The sequence below is a fragment of the Molothrus ater genome, chromosome 17 (genome assembly GCF_012460135.2).
Source record: "Molothrus ater isolate BHLD 08-10-18 breed brown headed cowbird chromosome 17, BPBGC_Mater_1.1, whole genome shotgun sequence".
NCBI lineage: Eukaryota > Metazoa > Chordata > Aves > Passeriformes > Icteridae > Molothrus > Molothrus ater.
Genome location: NC_050494.2, coordinates 7,190,192 through 7,209,939, shown reverse-complemented (window position 1 = coordinate 7,209,939; position 19,748 = coordinate 7,190,192). Strand labels below are relative to the sequence as shown.

Genomic DNA, 19,748 nt, shown 5'->3' with positions numbered 1-19,748 from the left:
AAAGCACAAGGAGAGGAACAGCCTCTCCAAAGGGATGCAGTTCCCACATTTCACCTCACAAAGATTTCTGGTCACCCCACCAAAAGTGCTCTACCTGGCTGCAGGATTAGAGGTGGAGAAGGGGATCTAACAGGAGGAGAGACAGCAGACAGACACACTGCTGTCCAGACTCAGCCTGTGGGGTGATGTAGCACAAAGCCATGGGACACTGGTGCTGAAGGCACAGGGACTTGCAGCCCTGACCTCACGCTGGCTTGTGGCACTGACCTGGACCTGTCCCTCCCACCACCTGTCACCAGAGGTTCTGGACTCCTTGTATTGGCTGTGCCACACCACATCTTCCTGAGGCCACCCCAGTGCTGTGCAGGAGTCAGGACCTGTGAGGTCCACACACGTTCTGCTCAGCATCCAGTGTGAAGCTTCCAGGACAGCTTCTCCAGGAGAGGAGAGTAACAGCAAACACAGTGAAAGGATGTATTCTGAGAGTACTCAAGTGTCAAAAAATGCAACAAGAAATTTTTCTGACTTTTATTAGAAAGTAATGTCCTCTTGTTAACAGCACAGAGATAAAAGAAATGCTACAACACAAACCACCTGGGACAAAGAAAATCCTCTGCTTCAATCCACTGCTTTCTTAGTATCTCACAATTCCCTGCAGGAAGCCCACAGACTTCAAGAAGGCCATGACAGGAAGGACCACACAGCTAACTGATGTTTTGTGTTCTGGTATCAAAGTATGTTCCCAGTAAAAACACGGTGAGGAATCACTGCCTGATACCACTCCACTGTCCGCTGCAGCTACCAAAGTGTTGAGAAAACGTTTAAAATTATGGTATTAACATCTTTAAAATTATGGTATTAACCTCTCCTCCTCAGATGGACCAAACATCCATCAACAGCAAGAGGTCTGATAGAGCAGCACTGCCCCCAATACCTGGTGACAGGCATTCCCAGGGAGAGCCAGCAGCACATCAGTGTGGCTGCAGCTAAGCTACACTAACAACGGTGCCAAAGACTGTAAGAAAAGGAAATTTACACACCAAATTTACCAGGTTGATCTTAACACTGATTACTCACGGTAGGAAAATTGACAGACCGTTTGAAATCTCTGCCTTGGCTGAAGTTCTTGTGTTGCAGATGTGTGCTCAGCCCACAGCTGCCAGTCTCTGTGAGTGGTCAGGAACACCAGCCTCTCTGCTTGGATAGGGCAGGCAGCTGCAGACAGACTGCACAGTCCTGGTTACTGAGCAGTGGTTAGGCATGTGCTTCATGATTTTGGCTGCCAGCACTATCACTGGACTTTCCAAATGGCTTATATGCTATTAAAAGGAAAAAAAAAAGAAAAGAAAAAAAAAGAAATCCAAAGAAAAATAGTGCTCATTCCACACTGGTGGGTGTCCAAGGCTCGTCAGTTTGCTGCTCTGTTCAGTCCCCTAAGTCATCAAAACTGATGATCCAAAACTACACTGACTTCAGCGAGCCCAGACTGCACCTCAGTGGGAAGGTGCACCAGGTGCCAGGAGTAAGGAAAATGCAGCAGGACTGAAGCTGTGGCAGCTTCTGGGATGGGACAAGACAACCAATGATCCAACACAGTTCAGCACATCGTGCCTTGGAGAAAACTGAGCATTCTGCTCCAAACACTGCTAACCAGACCAAGGAGAGGGAGGGCAGCGCCAGCAACCGTTGGCAGCAATGCTGCAGGGGGTATGCTCTCGCCAGAGTGGAGAGGACATGCATGCCCAGGGCATCTGTCCCCGGGCAAGGATGGGAGAATTCTTTAACAGCTATAAGTATGGAATGGCAAAGGGAAGGGGAATGGGTCCAACAGCTCAGCTCTAATAGTGTCGCTGGTAGGCACCCATTGGTTGCTGGGCTGAGGACCCCGCTCGCCCCTGGGCCACGGTTTGGCTCACAAGGTGGGAGAGTGCAGGACCACTCTGGATAAGGGTGTCCAAGGCTTTCTGTACACTGGGGTTGTCAAAGTTGATACCAGAAGACACCGGCCTTTGGGCGGGCACACTGCCAGGCGCAGGGAGGCGGGTTTGGTGCTGACCATAGAGCGGCTGCGGTTGTGGAGGAGCTCCAGGTCTCGGACCTGCGTTTCTCGAAGGGCCCGGGAGAGCAGGAATCTGCGTGTTTGGAGTCTGCAATCTCTGCTGAGCCTGGTTTAAATTTCCAGCATTCATCTGTGCTGGCCGGGGCTGCCCGCCGGCCAGGTTAGCAAAGTTCTGGTTGGGAGTGCTGGCCGAGGAGCCCGCGGAGGCCGCAGGACCACTGTTTGCCACAGCAGCTGCTGCCGCCGCTGCCCCGCTGTTGAAGAGACTGAGGATTTTTGCTTGAAGCTCCTGCTGAGGAGTAGAAGAGGACACTGGAACAGAAGGAGTAGAGACCAGAGGCTGTGAACTCTGATGAGCCTGAGAACTTGGAAGGTTGGACTGACTACCCAGTGATGATCCTGAAGGTGGCCCCAAAGGTTGTCTTGACATGGGTGCTGGGAAAGAAAGGAAAGGTGGTTAAAGCTCTGCAAATGCCCTTGAAGGGACACGACACCTAAAGAAAACTAATGAAACAGCTACCAAAGACATGGCATCAGTGAACATCCACCCTCAGATCACAGCTGCACAGCTCTGGGAACCCAAACCACTCTAGAGGACTGAGCGTAGCAGCCCAACCAGTTATGGCAGTCCTGCTGTTGCCCTAAGAGAATCCAGCATAAAAGATCTTCCACATGAATACTCTGAATTGTCTCATGCATGCAACAACACATCCATCTCAATAAAATGAGGTACTACATGAGGACATTATGCTCCCAAATTCCCCTGCAGTCCCAGGACTCTTTTCTTGTCCCAGCCCTGAGGACCACAAACCACACAGTAAAGTCTGTCTGGGGCTGTGGGACTTACCCTGCAGAGATTCAGTGCTGCCCCGCAGCAAGCGTTCCTTCCGGTCCCTCAGGTAATCAATGACTTTATCTATCTCCTCAGCAGTCACATAGCGATTGTCTGCCAGCAGGTTCAGGAGAGTTTGGATCCTGGGAGAGTGACCTCCTCTGACACCCTCCTCCATGGGGGGTGGGCGCTCCCTCTCCTGCAGAATGGCTTCATCTGCCATCTTGGCAGCCTGCCGGGCGATCTCCTCCCGCTCCTTCTCCCGGGACTCCGTCTTGTAGCGCTCGTAATTCCTTGCCACCAGCACCATGGCATCAGCCTGGGGCATGTTGCGGTGCTCTGCACAAAGGAAAAAATGCTCTGAGTGACCCAAAGTGACCCTGATGGAGGTGCTGTTCCTCCTGCCTGCCAGCACAACCCGGTCAGCAGCAGGCACCACTCAGGGAGTGTGAGTACAGACTTGGGAACTTCCCAGGCACATGGGAACAATTGCATTTTCAAAGCCAACAGAAGGCCCACGGCTATCAGCCATCAAGGCCAGCCTTTCCTTCCACAGCGGAGGGCTCAGCCCAGAAATGTCTTTCTTATCTCTCACCAGTTAAAAGGAAAGCAGCTCCCTCTACCTCTCACATAAATCCTCAGTTCTCCAAGATGAGATGGTCCCAGTCATTTTACTGCTAAACCCTGGGACAGATCCAAAACTTGCCCTCTGAAGGCTGTATGCTTCCCAGAGGAGGACAGCCATGGAAATAGGTTTGTTTCTGTGCTGCCAATGCCTTAACATCTCATGTGCACATGCAGCTGGGGAGGGAGTAGCATTGGCTCAGTGTCACATGGCTGCTCACATTCACCACTCTTGAGGCAACAAGCAGCAATCAAATTCTTCTGTAATAAAATGAGTAATGGGCAATTTCATTGGTGGGTTTTGGGTCATTATTTCCAACTCCCAAAGCACACACATGAACAGTCACCTGAACACAGATTTAAATTGGGAGATCAAAAGAGCCTTTACCTTCCCAAACGTGCCCAAAGCTCTGGGCAGGGTCCTTTTAACACCTGCAGAACATCAAATCCTGCAAGTCTTTTCCTCCTAACAGAAACTTGGGTTCATTTTAACATTAGGCTTTGCACAAACTGTGAAAGAGTTCCCTGAAACAAACATGCATGCAAAGGTGGCCAGGAGCGGTTGAAGTGACCATATCTAATCTCTGGAATGAGCTGTGGATGAGCTAATGACTGGGGTTCCCATCATGTCTGATACACCAGCAGATCCAGAGAAGAAAAGAAGCTTTGGCCTTCTGCCAAAGGTTTAACAGGTGTTAAACCAAAGAAGTTGAGAATTAAAACCAAGAGTAATGGGAAGCTCAGTGACAGTGCATGTGAGCTGTCTGCAGGAAATGAGGGAGCTCTCCTATCCCATCTGCATCTGATGTTAAAAGAAACTGGGCTTCTCCAGTCAGTGAGCACACACCAAGCACTGATTGTGCACTCAGAGGTTTCCTCTCCCAGATGAACTCACAGAACATTATTTGGGAACACAGTAAGGGAGAAATAAGCTTTGAAAGCTCAGCTGTGGTCAAACCAGTCACCTGTGCTGACAGATTACATGAACGTTACATGTTGCTATGATCAGAGCAACAGCTGCTTTCCCCAATCACATTTTGACATGGCATTTTTAGTACTTACACCCACCCTCATGCAACAACCAAGTCACACCTTGTGATGGAAAGTGATGTGACAAGTGTAAAGGTGCTGAGAAGGTGGAGCCTGTATACCCAAACACTTTGTAGATCTATCTTTTCATAACACTGTAGTTTTATCTTTTCATAACTCTTCCCAGTTTCATTATCAAATCTCTATCATTACCAAATCCTTATTAAATCACATTTGATTTTAAAATCTGTCCTTTAATTTGCCACATTCCCAACACACTCTTTCTGAGAGCAACAAGTGGTAGAGCGAGGTTGGGCTGGTATAACTCAGAGATGTCCCAGAGCAGTGCAGCTCTGGGGTCCATGACTTGCCCTAACATTGCAAAGGCTGGCAATGTTAGGAGCCAAGAACACAGACGAGATTCCCTCTTGGCAGGAATTAGACATTCCTTTTGACAAGGGGCAAAGAGAGCATTACAGAAACTTTTAAATAATGATATTCACATTTATGACATGGTGTCAAGTCATTTATAACCTCTTATGTGACAGCAAAGATGAACTTTGTTCTATGTGGTTCTGCCTGAAAGAAAAGTTCAGAGTGACCACACAATTCCCAGGCTACTGAGACCTTAGTACCTTGTGGGGTGCCAAACATGATGTTAACAGTGCAAGAACGGTGAACTTGATGCTGCTGGGTGATGACAATGGCGAAAGGAGACCCTCCCCTGCTCACATCATCCAGGGCTTGTGTCAGTGACATCTCTGTGTTCAGGAAGATCAGGTCCACTACCATGCCCAGGTCCCGCACCTTCCGCCCCACGGACTCTGCGTACTCCCTACCACAAAGCAAAGCAGCAGTTTAACAAATCAGTCACACACAGGAACAGAAACCTTGGCACTGCACCCTCTCCACCATCCCAGATTCGCTTTTCTGATTACTTGCCCAGCTTCATGACGTTTACCAGGACAGTACTAAAGCAATCCCATTATAGAAATATAAAAGCCCTTATTCTGATCTGAATCAGTCATTTCAGTTCAACCAAAATAAATTACAAATCAAGCCTTAGCTGAGCTGAGAAACAGAGTGTTTGCAAAGGGATTTACACTATTACAAATTTGTTTACACATAAATGTGTTTCAACTGAATTCACTAGGGGAAGGAATATCTGCCAGCAGAGGTCCAAGGGGTACAGAGCAGAGGAGCCAACCTACAGAACTCATCTACTCCTGCTTTGTTCAGTATCTCAACTGTTCACACGTGCCTCATTCCTTATTGGCCTGCTCTTTTCTACTAGCTGCTTTCTGCTCTAATCCACTGCCAAAACAGCATCTCTGGATCCACTGCTCCTGTATACCCTGTCCTACAGACTTCCCCATCCAAGCACAAAACCCAGCTTACAAGGCTGAGCTTGAATTGCCAAGGGTTTTTATTTTTAAGCTTACTATACTTAGAACCAAACCTGCAATGCTGACTGCACAAAAGTCTGACAAATTCAGTCTGTGTGCACCCACACTCAAGAAAGAGGGTTATTTTATTGTATTTGGAGGTGAAGTCTGTAATGGTGATTAAAACTGTCCCCCCTCAACCATCTTTTTAAGAGCTTTGAAGTCGCATGATTGTATCTAAGGCATTCAGGAGTCACCTTTCAACAGGTCTATAGAAAGTGACATGAGTGCTTCAGTACAAGATTTATGAACAGGCTCCAGCTCTTAAGGTTTGTAGCTGTTACAGACCAAAATGATTCTTGGGATACTTAGCTGATCCTCTGGCACAAAAAAAATATTCTTAGGTCAAGCACAATAACTTATGGTCTATTAGAATATCTTCCAAAGAATTTTAGCCACCAGGGGATAAAGGATCTAAAATTTCCTATCAAGATTTGTTCCAATAGGTAATCAACTCCATCAGAAGTTTATTTCTAGTTTCACTGCTTCTCCTGTTTCCATTTCCTGCTCCATTTTCTACCAGCGCATGAGGCAAGCTCCAGCTGTCTCTTTCTGCCCCACATGTACAGCAAAGTTAAAGAAAAGCAACTCCTGATCTTTTCTCTGAAGAGTGAAGGAGACAGAGCTTTAACTTTCCCCTGACAAACATTTTCCTCAGATTACAAGCCAGATCTGTGATTTATTTACACATTTACTATTCTTTAGTATATTTAATTGTAAAAATACAGACATCAGACTGGTGACATTGTTAAAGCCCTCTACTACTGTGCCAGGTGTACCTCCTGTTCCCAACAGGTTGCCTGCCCCATGAACTCAGTAAGTGCTCAGCTATGTGAGATCACCCTGGTTACTACTTACACCTGCTTTTGATACTGTCCATGACTGCCTTCAGCAGTGATTTTGTACTTCTTGCACACTGGACTAATGGCAATGACTGGTATCTGCCCTAGGAACTAATCCAACAGGAGCTCTGAACTAACACCCCCAAATCACCCTGACCCCTGCTCTGTACTGTCACCTGGCTGGCACATATTCCTAAGTTCTATATCATGCTACTCATGAAAAACAAGTACAGGCCCCTACAACCTGTTGAAATGGTAGGCTTCTATGGAGAGTAGGTATAAAAGTATCAGGAGAAGGTATAGCAATAGATTACAAGGGGAAAATACAAGCAAAGCACAAGATACATTTCCTCATCTCATCAAAATATATTTCCAGAAGAAAAATGGGAGCTGTAGCTTCCTGGTGGCTCTAAACCCACACTCCTCAAGAGCAGCCAGTAAGATAAACAGCCTCAAGGCAGGACAAAGTTTAAATCCATTCTCTTCTACCATGCAATAATAACACTGATTATAACTGTTTTCTTACTTTGTCTGTTTATTCACCACTATCACAGAACAATCCACGGGTCTCTCTGCATCAAACCGTCTCTTGATTTCCTCATAGTACTGACGGTACAGCTCCTCCCGGCGCCGCTCCTCGCGCTTCAGGCGGTCTGAAACGAGCCACAGAACGAGTGACACCCTTCAGACCTGCTCAGAGGGGCACAGAGCACCACAACCGTGGCACTGTGGCACCATGGCACCCTCCCTTTGAAGTGGTGCAGGTACTCACCCTCTGGCTCCTTGTAGCGGTCGTAGTAGGAGTCGTCCTTGCGCCGGTAGTAGTCGTCAAGGCGCAGGTAACGGTCGTAAGACTCGTCTCGCCTGCAACATTCAGAAGCAGCAATGGTTTCCTGCAGCACCATCTCAGGCAGCAACTTTGGGCAAAGCATCACACCCAAACCTCCCCCAGGTTTAATTTCTGAGGTACCCATCTGCTCCTCACAAGACACAGAGCAGCACCCAACTGTCCCCAGCTAAGGGTGATTTCCTTAAACACCTGACACCACTCAAACAATTGTGTCAGAAATGCCATAAAAACATTACTTTGGCAAATAGGATCTTGGAGAGTTTACCTGTACAAAGGGTCCCGAGGATCTCTCATATCCCGTGGATCCCTCATATCTCGTGCATTTCTCATATCCCGTGGATCCCTGTATCGATCATACAGCGGCTCCCGTGGGTCGCGAAGATCTCTAACATCACGTGGGTCCCTCAAGTCCCTTGGATCCCTCAAGTCCCGTGGGTCTCGCAGGTCCCGTGGGTCCCTGTGGTCTCTGGCATCACGCATGTCTCTGCCTCGAATGTCTCGAGCGTCTCTTGCATCTCGCCCATTCCTGCCATCCCTGCCATCCCTGGGGTCTCTCCGTGGGCTCCCCCGAAGAGGGGAGCGGTCACGCCTGGTATCTCGGCCATCCCCGTAGGCATATTGCTCTCTGAGGAAAACACCAGGGAAATTCCATTAGCCTGCTAACAACAAGAGTACAGTTACTCTTACATCTCTTACCTGAGGTGCCAAAGTCACCTTTCACAGCAGATGAATCCTCCCTCTTACCCCACAAAAACAAACATTGACCAAAAGTCATATTTTTGTAGCAGTCTGGAGAAGGTTCTTAATTCTAATAATCAGCACGGCCAAACAAGACCCAGAAAGCTCCTTAATGGAACACTAAGTGTAGAGCACCTGTGGATGAAGTGAACAGGCACTTCAGAAACCGCCATTTTAAGGCCTCTGACCTCCAACATCAGCCATAGATGATCTATCAATCATGTTTGGCAAATTCTTTGAGAATTTAAGGTGATGTAGGCTAATACCCACATATATGCAGTAGCCAGGAGTGTTCAATGGATCCATTAAATTCGCTCATCAATGACAGCAGAACACTTGAAGTAACATTATTGGCATATGATTAAAAAAGGAGCAGCTTGTGAGGAACGACATTGCAGGTTCCATGTTGCAGTTGGGTTTGTGCTGCTGACAGAAAGCAAAGACAGCTATGGCCTTCTCCTGGATTTGAGGGATAGTTTCTGTAGAAAGCCAGCCTTATGTTTATAATGCCCTGGTTAAGAAGGTACTAAACCCAACCAGTACTGTATCCTCAGTGGCCACAAAAGGCTTCTCTGTTGGATCTGAATGATCCATCTCATTCAGACTTTACATTGCAGTCTTCAGAGGCAAGGAAGAATAATGCTCCAGTCTTCATCCTTTCCCAAAGCAGTAGGATTTTTTCCAGGTCGTATTCTGTTTTCCAGAGAAGACTTTAATTTCACTGTAGTCAAAACAAAGCATTAAAAAATCTTGCAGAGAAACTACGGAGTTTGATGTGTTCGGACTGTTTTTTCCCCAAAATAGTGACAACCATCAGGAAAAAACCCCAGCTTTTGAATCTTTTTATTTCCCATACTTGACATGACTTTTACAGTCCTCAAACAGCCTAATCTAGTTTATGAAAGAGAAGCAGAACCTAAGTCTGCATCCACTGCAGTGCAGTCACATAGACATCACCTGGAGAGAATGAGTCAGATGAGCCCAAGTTTGGTGTCAGGCAGAGTGACAGGAATGAGATGGAAGAGCAGTCTGTGCATGGATTTTGGTGTCAGACACCCAGCTGTGCTGGGAACACATAAGAGTGCTGACATTCTCTGTTTGCATGTCAGATACAAAGCAGATTTTGGGACAAATTAGGGATGCCACCAAGAGAACACATAGCCTCCTGCTCTAAGTGACACAATGAATTTGCAGACAGCCAGATGTAAACTCCTTCAGCTTCTTGGACATATAAATCCACTTTGTGTTTGTGATCTGCACTGAAACCACATCCTGTGAGAGACACATCATAGCCCCCTTCCCGCAAAACCTACAATGAATGATGGTGGAAGCTCAGGGGAAACTTCTGACTTGCTCTAATGGATACTGAGTATAACTGATCTTTCCATAGCTGTGAGACCATTTAGCAAAACAACCAGATGCAGGGGAATTGTTTGGCATATGACATTTATTCCAGCTGGAGTGGGGGTGACCAGAACAGGCCACATTTATTATCTGTAGAGACAAATAGATCCGGAATGAACGCACAACTGTGACAGAAGTAGAGATGTGGCACAGGTACCCTCAGCTCTTGTGCCTGCATGGCTGCCCTGCTGGAGGGAGACAGCAGCACCAAGGCACAGCTTCCACACCTCAGTCACCATGGTCTGGCTCCTGCAGCATCAGCACCACTGCCTGCATCTGTTTGGGACTTGGCCCTGCTGGCCCAGCACCGCTGTGTGCGGTGCAGCGTGGGGCTCTGCAGCACTGGCAGTGAGAGCTGCTGCTCCCAGGCCACAGCGTGGTCCAGAGTCCACTGATCACAGCCATGCCCAGGACTTGTGACTGTGACCCCACTGCCACCTGTGCCCACAGTGCTGCTTGGGACCTGGTGCTAACCACATGTGATGGCCATGGTGTATGCAGTGCCAGCTGAAATCCAGTGCATGTCACAGTGGCACCAAAAGCTTTGGCTGCTCTCCAGTCACGTCCAGTGCTCCTTAGTACTGCAGCACAGGCACCTGCTCTTGCACACATGCAGGATGACATAGTTTGCAAATGCCCATGGCATCAGTGCCTGTGCTTGTCTCTCTGCAGTGCAGTCCAAAGATCAATGCTCATGGTACAGACACCTGCCCCTCACCCCAGCAGTGCTGCAGCATTGGTGGCACTGAGACCAAAAACGTGCCATACTCCCAGGGACCTCCCACCAGCACTGAGCACACCCCATGCCCAAGACTTGCTGCATCTGCCACAGGAATCCCAGCACTTCTTGGGCCTGATGCCCACATGCTGGTCTCTGCAAGCACATTTGGCCCTATGTAGAGTTTAGTGCAGTGCATAAAAATCCTAGATGGTGCCAAGAATTGCAGCTACTCATTCTCTGCTTTTTTTTTTTTTTTTGGTGTAGATGTCTTGCTAGTTGCACTTTTCCCTCATTTTTGGTAATTTAACAGTTCAAGCCAGTAAAGCACACTAGACGTGGCACCTCGACTACCTTCAAGTTTAAAAAGCACCATGCTTTTTCATGGAAAGTTTTACAACAGAGGCACACAGGGTGGGTACCTTGTACCAAACAACACTGGAACGTGTCTTTGTGTGCTTCCTAGTGATGCTGTGGAAAAGAAACTGAAGTTGTCTTCCTGTGACAGGCCAATCCATATCTTTTCCCCTTGCCTGTGGCTGCCTACACAGAGGAGGTGAAAGAGGTGAACGTGCTGTGCCCACTGCAGGGTGGGAAGCCAGGAGAAGCTGGAGAGTACAATGGTGACTGCAGGGGGGGCTGGCTCCAGGCTCTGATAACACAACCACATGGGCAGACAGGACCCTGCAAGAGACATTTGTTCTGTCTTGTATTTTGCTCAAGCGCTCTTTTCCAGTCTCATGGCAGCATTGGAAGCTTTCAACATCAGAAGAGGCAAGATCCCAAGATCCTCTGCACTAGGAATGCTGCAGCCCCTTGGCATTCTCCAGGTATGTCTCGGCTTCTCTGATCCTTGGAGGCAGGAGCAAACATCAAGCGTATTCTTCCTCTCGAGTCTCTTACAGCCTGTGCTGCAAAACTGAAGGCTGGGCTGCAGTACTGGCAGCAGACACAAGGTTTCCCTCGTGCCTGCCAAGATGCCCATGCCTAAAGTGCTCTCAGAGGTGGAGCAGAGACTTTCCTGCTGGAGCATCACTGTTTGACTGGGGAGGTGGCAGTAGGGAAGAGACACAGACATTTAGCACAGGCCGCTGGGCTCATGCCCCAAAGGCCTGAATTCCTAGTATAACTCACTGCTTCCAGGTACTTTACCTTCGTGTGGGACTGGACCTTGATGAAGCCTTATTCATATTTCTTCTTTCCACTGCTTTATTAATATCTGTAAAGAATAATCAACCCATCTGTTCAATGCTATGAAACAAAAAAAAGATCATCAGCACAATTCAAATGAAAGCAACTTAAGCTCAACAACATCCAGATGGTGCAAGGAAATCCATTCAGCAGAGAGACATTGTCACTTTGACAATTTTTTATTAAGTTTAGATAGTACAACATAATGGAAATTTCATGGATTTCTTTGACTTCAAAATAGAGTGGACAGCTTGGGTGAAGTTTTAACCCTGCATGTTCAGGCCTACATCCAGACTCTTCCTTCCATAAGAGAACCTCTTTCTTCTGCAGTCTATGAGCAAGCAGAAAGCGACTCATGGACTCTAGGAGAAAAAGCAGAGTCTGAAAACCTCCGAGAAAGGAATGATGGCCAGCACAGTCTTAAGTTCACAGCCAGTCCTGTTCAATGGAGCATGCCGGTACCCTTGTTGGAAACAAGCCAAGGGTTCTCAAAGGGGCATGTGCAACTGCCTTCCAAGAGACTGCTGCAGTGTTAATGTGCACGGCCCCCACCACTGAGAAACGGATCCAGGAGCCTGGAACACAGGCTCCTTATGAAGTCAACATGGTGCATCCAAAACACCATTGTTAACGTGATGCAGACTAAGGCAACAGATCAGAAATTTGAAAACTGGTTGGCTTCTGAGCATCTCTGTGAAAAACACCATGAAGGGAAACATAAAGAAGGAAGAGAGCTGAAGAAACAGAAGCTTGTCCTCAACCCACAAAAGTGAAGTTGCCCAGAACTGGCAGGGACCCACACTGTTCTCACAAAGCCTCCCATGACAGCTGACTGGAGATGAAATAATGCACTGGAGGAGGGCAAAAGCAAACACCAACATGCCTTTGGACATTTTACTGAGAATCTTTTAAGGAAAAGAACCCAAATCTAGGCCCTATCTGCTCCCCCAGAATCTATCAACAATTAGCATTTCTGATGAGTTATTTGCATTAACCACTTTCAAAGCTCTTGCATGAGAATATAAACATGCCGTGATGTCTTTAGGCAGACTCGGTCTTAAAATCTTCTGTAACGTCCCAAACTATCCTTCATTATTTTCAAGATTAAAATTGTAATTAAGGGATCAGGTCTAATTTTTGTTCTTGATGTCAATCAAGCAGCATGTTGTCTCTCAGATGGGGCAGAGAAGCAAGTGCAATCTGAACATGAACTACAACTGCAGCACAACACCACTCACAGGACCCCAAAGCACCTCCCCAGGATCAAACACAGCTGCAGGGTCTACTGTTACAAACTACATCTGAAGGATATTTATTCTTTAAGTTTTACTATTAAAGATACAAAAACACTACTGTGCATTTGTGGAAATATTTGCGTTATGCTACACTGGAGTTAAACTTTCCCAAAATTTTTTACCTTACTGTGTTATTAACGATTGTATTTAATACTCAGACTGCATAACTGAAGTAACTGTTCTCCTTGCATTCATTTTTTAGTTGGTAATTTTGCCCCTTAAAGTCAAGTGTTATCTTTAAGCAAGACACTAGCTGCTTTCTTGGGTTTAAGATTATTTTTATTTTCTGTTTTAAGATGCCATTGAAGAAACCTATTATGATTTTTACACTTGGTATCATACATTTCTTTCAAATAAAAAAGTATTTAGATCTCCACAAAAATATTTTACTAGAAGAAAAAAAAAAACTTTGACAGGGATCCTTCTCTTGTGCAAAACAAACACATTTAGTAACATTTTATTTTATGCCAACAGCATTTACAAGTTAAGTATTTGAACACTGACAAAACTTCGGGAAAAAAAAAAGCCCAAAAAAAATCTTCCGTCCTGTTGGATTTTGAGATGACAGGGCCACTGTAATCACACAGTGCAACCTTCTGAGCAAACACAGGTGACAGGAGTTTCTGGAATCCATCTATCTCAAGTGCAGCAGTGGCACTGAACTAGTGCTTATCTTTTAGCAAAATATCCAATTCCAATTTAAAAGTCTTCAGAGCACAGAAACCACCACAGATCCAATAAATTACTCCAGAAGCCAATTACTCTGCTGTTAGAGAAAAGTCTTTATTCACATTCAAGGCACTGTCACACTTATGCCGACTACACTAAAACTCCCAGATCCCAGGTCTGTCTGTAACACAGAGATCACATCACTCCTTTCTCTTGAGATTTTTGCTTGGGTTTGTTCTTTAATTCTAAACCTCTGCCAGGTTTTTTCAAGGCTTTTCCAATTCAGCATTATCCTTTTTGAACCAGGCATACCAAAACTGAGCGCTCTTCCAGCAGCAAAATCCCACAAGTACCAAAACCTCCCTACTTGCACGCGTGTGCTTTGCACAGCCAAGGATGACCAGGGCACTCTGGCTGGGTGCAGACCTTCCCTGTCAGCTTCACTTAAAGCTCAGGTCTGTCTGCACCCAGGATAGGAAGTCCAGGTTCTTTCGCCATCAGTGACTCAGTCTTCTTTATTTCATCCTTTTTTTAAAACATGTTTTTCTCTCCAATTCACTTATAAAAGCCCTGTATGGCCAGGACTCAGTTTTTCTAGACCACCACTCAAAGCACTGAGAAATTCCATCATGTTACATCTATTCCATTCTAGATTCACTTGAAATCCATTTAACTCTGTTGTTTTTAGCTGTTCTCCCTTCTTATCAAGTCAAGTACCTTACAGAAATCTTTACACTAACACGGCTGCTTCCAGCCCTAGAGCTTGCAGTACCTTAAGAGTAACTAAGACAGGATTTATTTTGATGGACATTAATCAATTGCCTTCTCATCAGTGTCAGGTGAAAGAATCCCTTTGCTCCCAGGCTCTGATGCCAGGCTCATTCCATTTACCCTGCCTATTGCCTCACCTGCAGCACTCTACCAGCTCCCTGGAAACTCCCTAGTTTTCCAAGGCTTGTGGAAAAACACCAGTAAACAGACTAGGCAGGTCAGTAGTTCACTGAGCCTCACTGACGTTAATTCTTTTGAGAGCTCTAGATTTGGTAGCTGCAGCTTTACCTTTTTGGTTTTGCTACTGAAATGGAAATTACATTAAACAAATCCCCTGCCTCTTCAAAAACAGACAGCAGAAACATTAACTGGCCTTACAGTTAGAAATTTTATCATTGCCAGTTAGTTACCCTTAGCTTCTAAAGCAGCCAAAGTTGTTCCTATTTAAGTCTCTACACTTGGATAATGCTGGACATCATTTCTTGTATCCTTCTACCCTCCTTGTCTATTTGCCTTCATTTCCATCTTCAGGCTCCTACTTGTTACTGCACATACACCTTCCCACAGGTTACTATTTATTCCTCCTGTCATTCTTTTTTAAGTCACACTGTTTTTCTTCAAATTATCATAGGCTTACTTTGAAAGTAATTTTTTCCTTGCATTTAAAAGATTACTCGTGGATTTCTAACCATTCATGTCCATTTAAGTCTGCTCCCAGCACACTTAGCAGAATTATCCTCATCTTTATGAAAATATCCTTTTTAAAGCACCCAGTATTTATAGCACTGCTTAAAGGCTGGCTCCACTTGTGCAAAAATCCCAGCTAAGTTTACTTAGCCAACCAGCCACTAAGCACTGTGACCAATTCCTTTGAGCATGTCAAGATGAAGCCCAGTTTTGGTTTACAAATGTTATTAAACTCTGTGCTGGACGTTTCAATGATCCCTTTCCAGGGCTCACTTGCTGCACAGTTTCTTCTCTGCTCTTAAGGCCAACAGAGCTACCCAAACACTAACACATAAAAATTCAGGGTAAGACCCAGGCAGCAAGGTGAAGCACACAGCAAGAACTCAGGAGGCGAATAAATTCTGTTTAAATTGATTGAGACTAAGGCCAGACAAGTGTCACACTGTGACTTTCGAGGAGGGCTTTAAAACAACAGCACCCTTTCTCCGGAACGCATGCTGGGGTCAGGAGAGCGAGGAGCAGTTTCCTTACCTAATCTATACCCTTTATAAAGGCGACCCTTCTCACCGTCCAGAGCGGCCTGGACATCTTCTAGACGGTCATACTGCACGAACCCATAGCCATGGTACATGCTGAGGGCTGCAAGAGTTAACAGCAGGGCAAGACCGGTTACAAGCACAGACAGAGCCGACCCACACACACACCGCTAACCCCACCAGCTGCACTCTACCCAGAAACCACTATGCGAGCTTCCTGGGAAAATCTAATCCACCAGGATCAAAGTGCAGAGTTTAAACACTCTGATCAAGTTCCTTCTGACAAGGCAGTGACCAAAATACAGCCCGTGAAGTGACCAAGATTTGATTAAGATGCCATGAAAGAGTATTGTGACATCACACTGCGACCCTAAAAACTAAAACATAGCTGATATATTTGCATTATGTTTGAGCTATACTGAAGGAATCACTTTTCCAGACAAAATGCAGGCAGAGAAAATTATCATTAGAAGGTCACTATTTAGGAACAACATTGGTCACTCCTCTCATCATCATCAAATAGCATTTGACAAGCATGAAGCAATATTTCTCCCTGAAATCCCTGCCACAAAAAGGCATAAGATAATATACTAACCCCTGATTTTGCCATATTTTGAAAATATCTCTTCCATTTCTTCACGAGTCATGTGGTCTGTGGGCAAATTGCCGACAAAAAGTCTTCTCTCTAAATCCTGAGGATTGGTGCTGTTAGTGAAGTCGCTCTGTTTGATGCTATTGCTCTTGCGTCCTCGAGCCATTTTGCTTTCGTTCCAAATCCAACTCTTCACAAAAAAAAAAAATGGCCATGCATATAATTTCAATCCATGACATTAAAATTAAACTGGAACAAGATTAAACTTAACAGCTTTGCAGACTAGAAGCCAACTGGGTCTGCTTGACGCAAACTTCACTCCAGAGAAATCTTAATACGAGGGACACAGAGGTCAGGCAAAAACACTCACTGCAGCATTCTGGTTGAGCTTTTCTGTAATACTGAAAGGTAGCAAACCTAATTATTTTGCAGATAGGTTTTAATGGTTTGACTCCAAACTAAGATACAAATAAAACTAATTTTCCACTAAGACTCCTTAACTTTAAGCTTTTCAACATGCCTATTGTTGTCACATCTAGTTCTTCAATCCACTGATGAGAAATATTGAAATTTATGCAATATTTTAATAAGCTGAAAGGAAACACTCTTTGCAACATTGCATAACAGCACCCAAATATTCCAGTAGGGCTTGGAATGAGGCATCAGGAAATACTGCTGAAATACTCCTAAGTGACCACATCTGGGTCACTTCACTACATGTGAAATCTCAGCTTTCCAATCCCAGAAAGCACAGGTCCTTATCTGCATCTCTGTTAGACAGCACAGCCCTGTCCCCATGGAGATGTCAGCTCCCACAGCAGGCGGGTCCAGAGCTGGGAATTTAACCACCCCCAGGTAAATGCTGCACCTTCCTCACCTCCCCCATGCAGAAAAAGCACATTCCCTTAGCCCACACCCCTGCACACAGCTGGAGCAGTCAGCAACATTCACTGCACAAACTCACCCAAACAAATAAAAAAAGCCACCCCAGAAGAAAAAACAAAAACAAACCATAACAAACACTGCCATGGCTAACAAAAAACACCATCCCCAGTATTCAGACTTTCTGGTTTAAAATTCACCATTAGATAAAGCTCAAAGAAATTAATAACACAGAAACTTTCAAGGTGAACTTAAAAGTTTGAAAATGATTTAATAAAGTTGTTCTACTTCCTAAACATTCACCTACAGGAATGCAGGATGGGATTTTCTGTTAGTAACATGCAAGAAGCTTGGAAAAAGAAAGATGATGAAATTGAGTGTATCAACAGAAACTTATCTTTTTAATCATGCAATGCCTACAACCAAGATACTCCCTAACAGTACCCTGGAGTAAATACAATTTAAAAGTCATCTCTAAATAAATAAATCAAATGTCAAAATAGATAAGACGACTCTATATGAATACTTTTGCAACACTTAACTGGCATGAAAAATACATCTACTCCAGATCTTAGACATAAATTGTACTTATTTATCCTTTAAAGATCAATCAACTTCACATTTGTGTTACTCCTGCCCCTTTTTAGGAAACCCTACAGAGATGGGGGCAGAGAACACTTCCCTGTCTAATCAACTTTTTAAAATTAGCTGCCAGAACTGGGGTGAGGAAAACAAAACTCAACACCCAAACCAAAATCCAACAAAATAACAAAATTAATCTCTTCTATCATATTTGTCCCAATCCCCCTCAAGTTTGTCCACACACATACACAGAGTTTTATCTTCCCCATGAGAAGTAACAAATCCCTTTTTTTTTTTTTTTTTTTTTTTTTTTACACAAAAGCACTGGACTTCTATTCCACTACTGCAGCTCAAGTTCTCATCAGCTGAGGGTAGAGAAGCTTCCAAAATTCCCTCAAAAGGAATAAGAGGCAATAAAACATGGAAGGCACCATCTAGCCCAAGTTCCCATTCAGAGCAGGATGCAGTGCACAGGCACACAGCAAACAGGTGTCAAACAGGCCTGTAGCTGCTGGCAGATCTCCCTTTCAGGATAAAAAGCTGTAAGAAATTCCTTTTCACGTTTCTTAGGGGTGGGATAGCAGAGGGTGTCTGAGGAAGAGGCTGCAAGAACTTTCCACGTTAAGAAAAACAGAGAGCTATTTACCCCACTTCAAAACAATCAGTAAATCAGAACTCTCATCTAAGGTAATTCACTGCCTCTTATCATTTTCCACGCAGAAGATTACATAATTAAGGGCCATTTAGTGATCATAAGACCAGAATAAATGAATGTTGTCCCACCTCTGGGCACGCTACATCAGGTGAACACCTAATTCCCACATTAAGTCTTGTACCAAATCAGCCAGAGAGGCACCGGCACAGTTTAAAGGTGCCAGTTCCCCGCGCAGTAACTGTGGGTCCTACCACAGGACAGCCCACAGCACCTCATGAGCCAACAAAACCTCTGGAAGTTATTGAAACCCACATCTCTCTAAAAACTTTATATATACAACCAGAGTTGTTTATTAATAGCGCTACAGCTTCAAGGAAGCAAGACTGCTGGAGCGGCATATTGCAACTCATTTGCCACAAGCGAAACACGACACGAATCTCCGTGAAGTCCGGGGCCAAGCAGAAACAGTGGGCGCGGAAGGCAGAGGTGCCGAGGAACGGGAGCTCCCCTCGGAGCAGCCCCGCGCTCCCCCAAAGGGCCCTCCGGGGCACCGCCCGTCCCGGCCCCCCGCACCTGGGCACACGCGGTGCCGCCCACACGGTACCCGGGGAGCGCCCCCGCCTTCCTCCCGCCGCCCCGCCCTTGTCCCGCTCAGCGCGGGCCCGCCGCAGCTCCCGGGCCAGCGGGGAGGGACCCCCGGCCGGGAGCTTCACACCGGCGGCCGCCGCTCCCTCCCGTGCTTCCTCTCCCTCCGTCCGGGCCTAGGCGCTGCCAGCGCCGCTCAAGCCGCGCACCGGTTCTCCGGGGGTGCGGAACAGCCCCATCGAATCCCGGCGATCCCGCACTGCCCGGATGCGAGGCGGAGGGGCGGCCCGGACGCGAGGCGGAGGCGCGGCCCGGACGCGAGGCGGAGGCGCGGCCCGCCCGCAGGCCGCGAGGCACGCCCGGCCCGGCCTCAGCCGAGAGCGAGCGGGCTCTCTGCGGGGCTCGCTGCCGTAAGCCTGTCGCTCGGGCGCTCCGCGTACCGCGGCCGCGGACCCGCAGACTCACCGCCGCTCCCGGCCCGGACCCGGTGCCCCGTCAGGCCGCCGCCGCCAGGACAAAGGCGCCACCCGCCACTACCGCACGGCGCCGTCGCAAAGAGGAGGAGGGGGAAGCACGGTCGCTATGGCGACGTAGCGCACTTTACGGCGCGGCAGGGTACCGCCATACCTGCCGAGGCACAGGGCACTTGCCCCGGCTCCCGGCGTATCCCGCGGTACGGCGCTGCAAGGCAGGCCGGGAGTTGTAGTGCCAAGGAGGCCAGGCGGGGCGGCCGCTGGGTGGCGCTATCGGACCTCGCGCGGG

General features: G+C 46.7%; 1 protein-coding gene across 2 annotated transcripts; it reads right to left on the bottom strand.

Annotated features, from left to right (window-relative positions):
- Positions 1-513: 513 nt before the first annotated feature.
- NCOA5 (nuclear receptor coactivator 5) lies at positions 514-19,539 on the bottom strand. Of its 2 annotated transcripts, XM_036395625.2 has the most exons (10): positions 19,452-19,539; positions 16,286-16,472; positions 15,686-15,793; positions 11,694-11,760; positions 7,947-8,306; positions 7,604-7,695; positions 7,358-7,484; positions 5,180-5,379; positions 2,907-3,230; positions 514-2,494 (listed from the first exon to the last, which is right to left on the bottom strand). In XM_036395625.2, exons 2-10 carry the CDS (start codon positions 16,446-16,448, stop codon positions 1,839-1,841), a joined length of 2,097 nt encoding a protein of 698 aa, XP_036251518.1. In that variant the 5' UTR covers positions 16,449-16,472; positions 19,452-19,539; the 3' UTR covers positions 514-1,838. The 2 variants fall into 2 exon arrangements, with proteins under 2 accessions (XP_036251518.1, XP_036251520.1); XM_036395627.1 differs by lacking the exons at positions 11,694-11,760; positions 15,686-15,793; positions 16,286-16,472 and having other exon boundaries at positions 19,452-19,517.
- Positions 19,540-19,748: the final 209 nt, after the last annotated feature.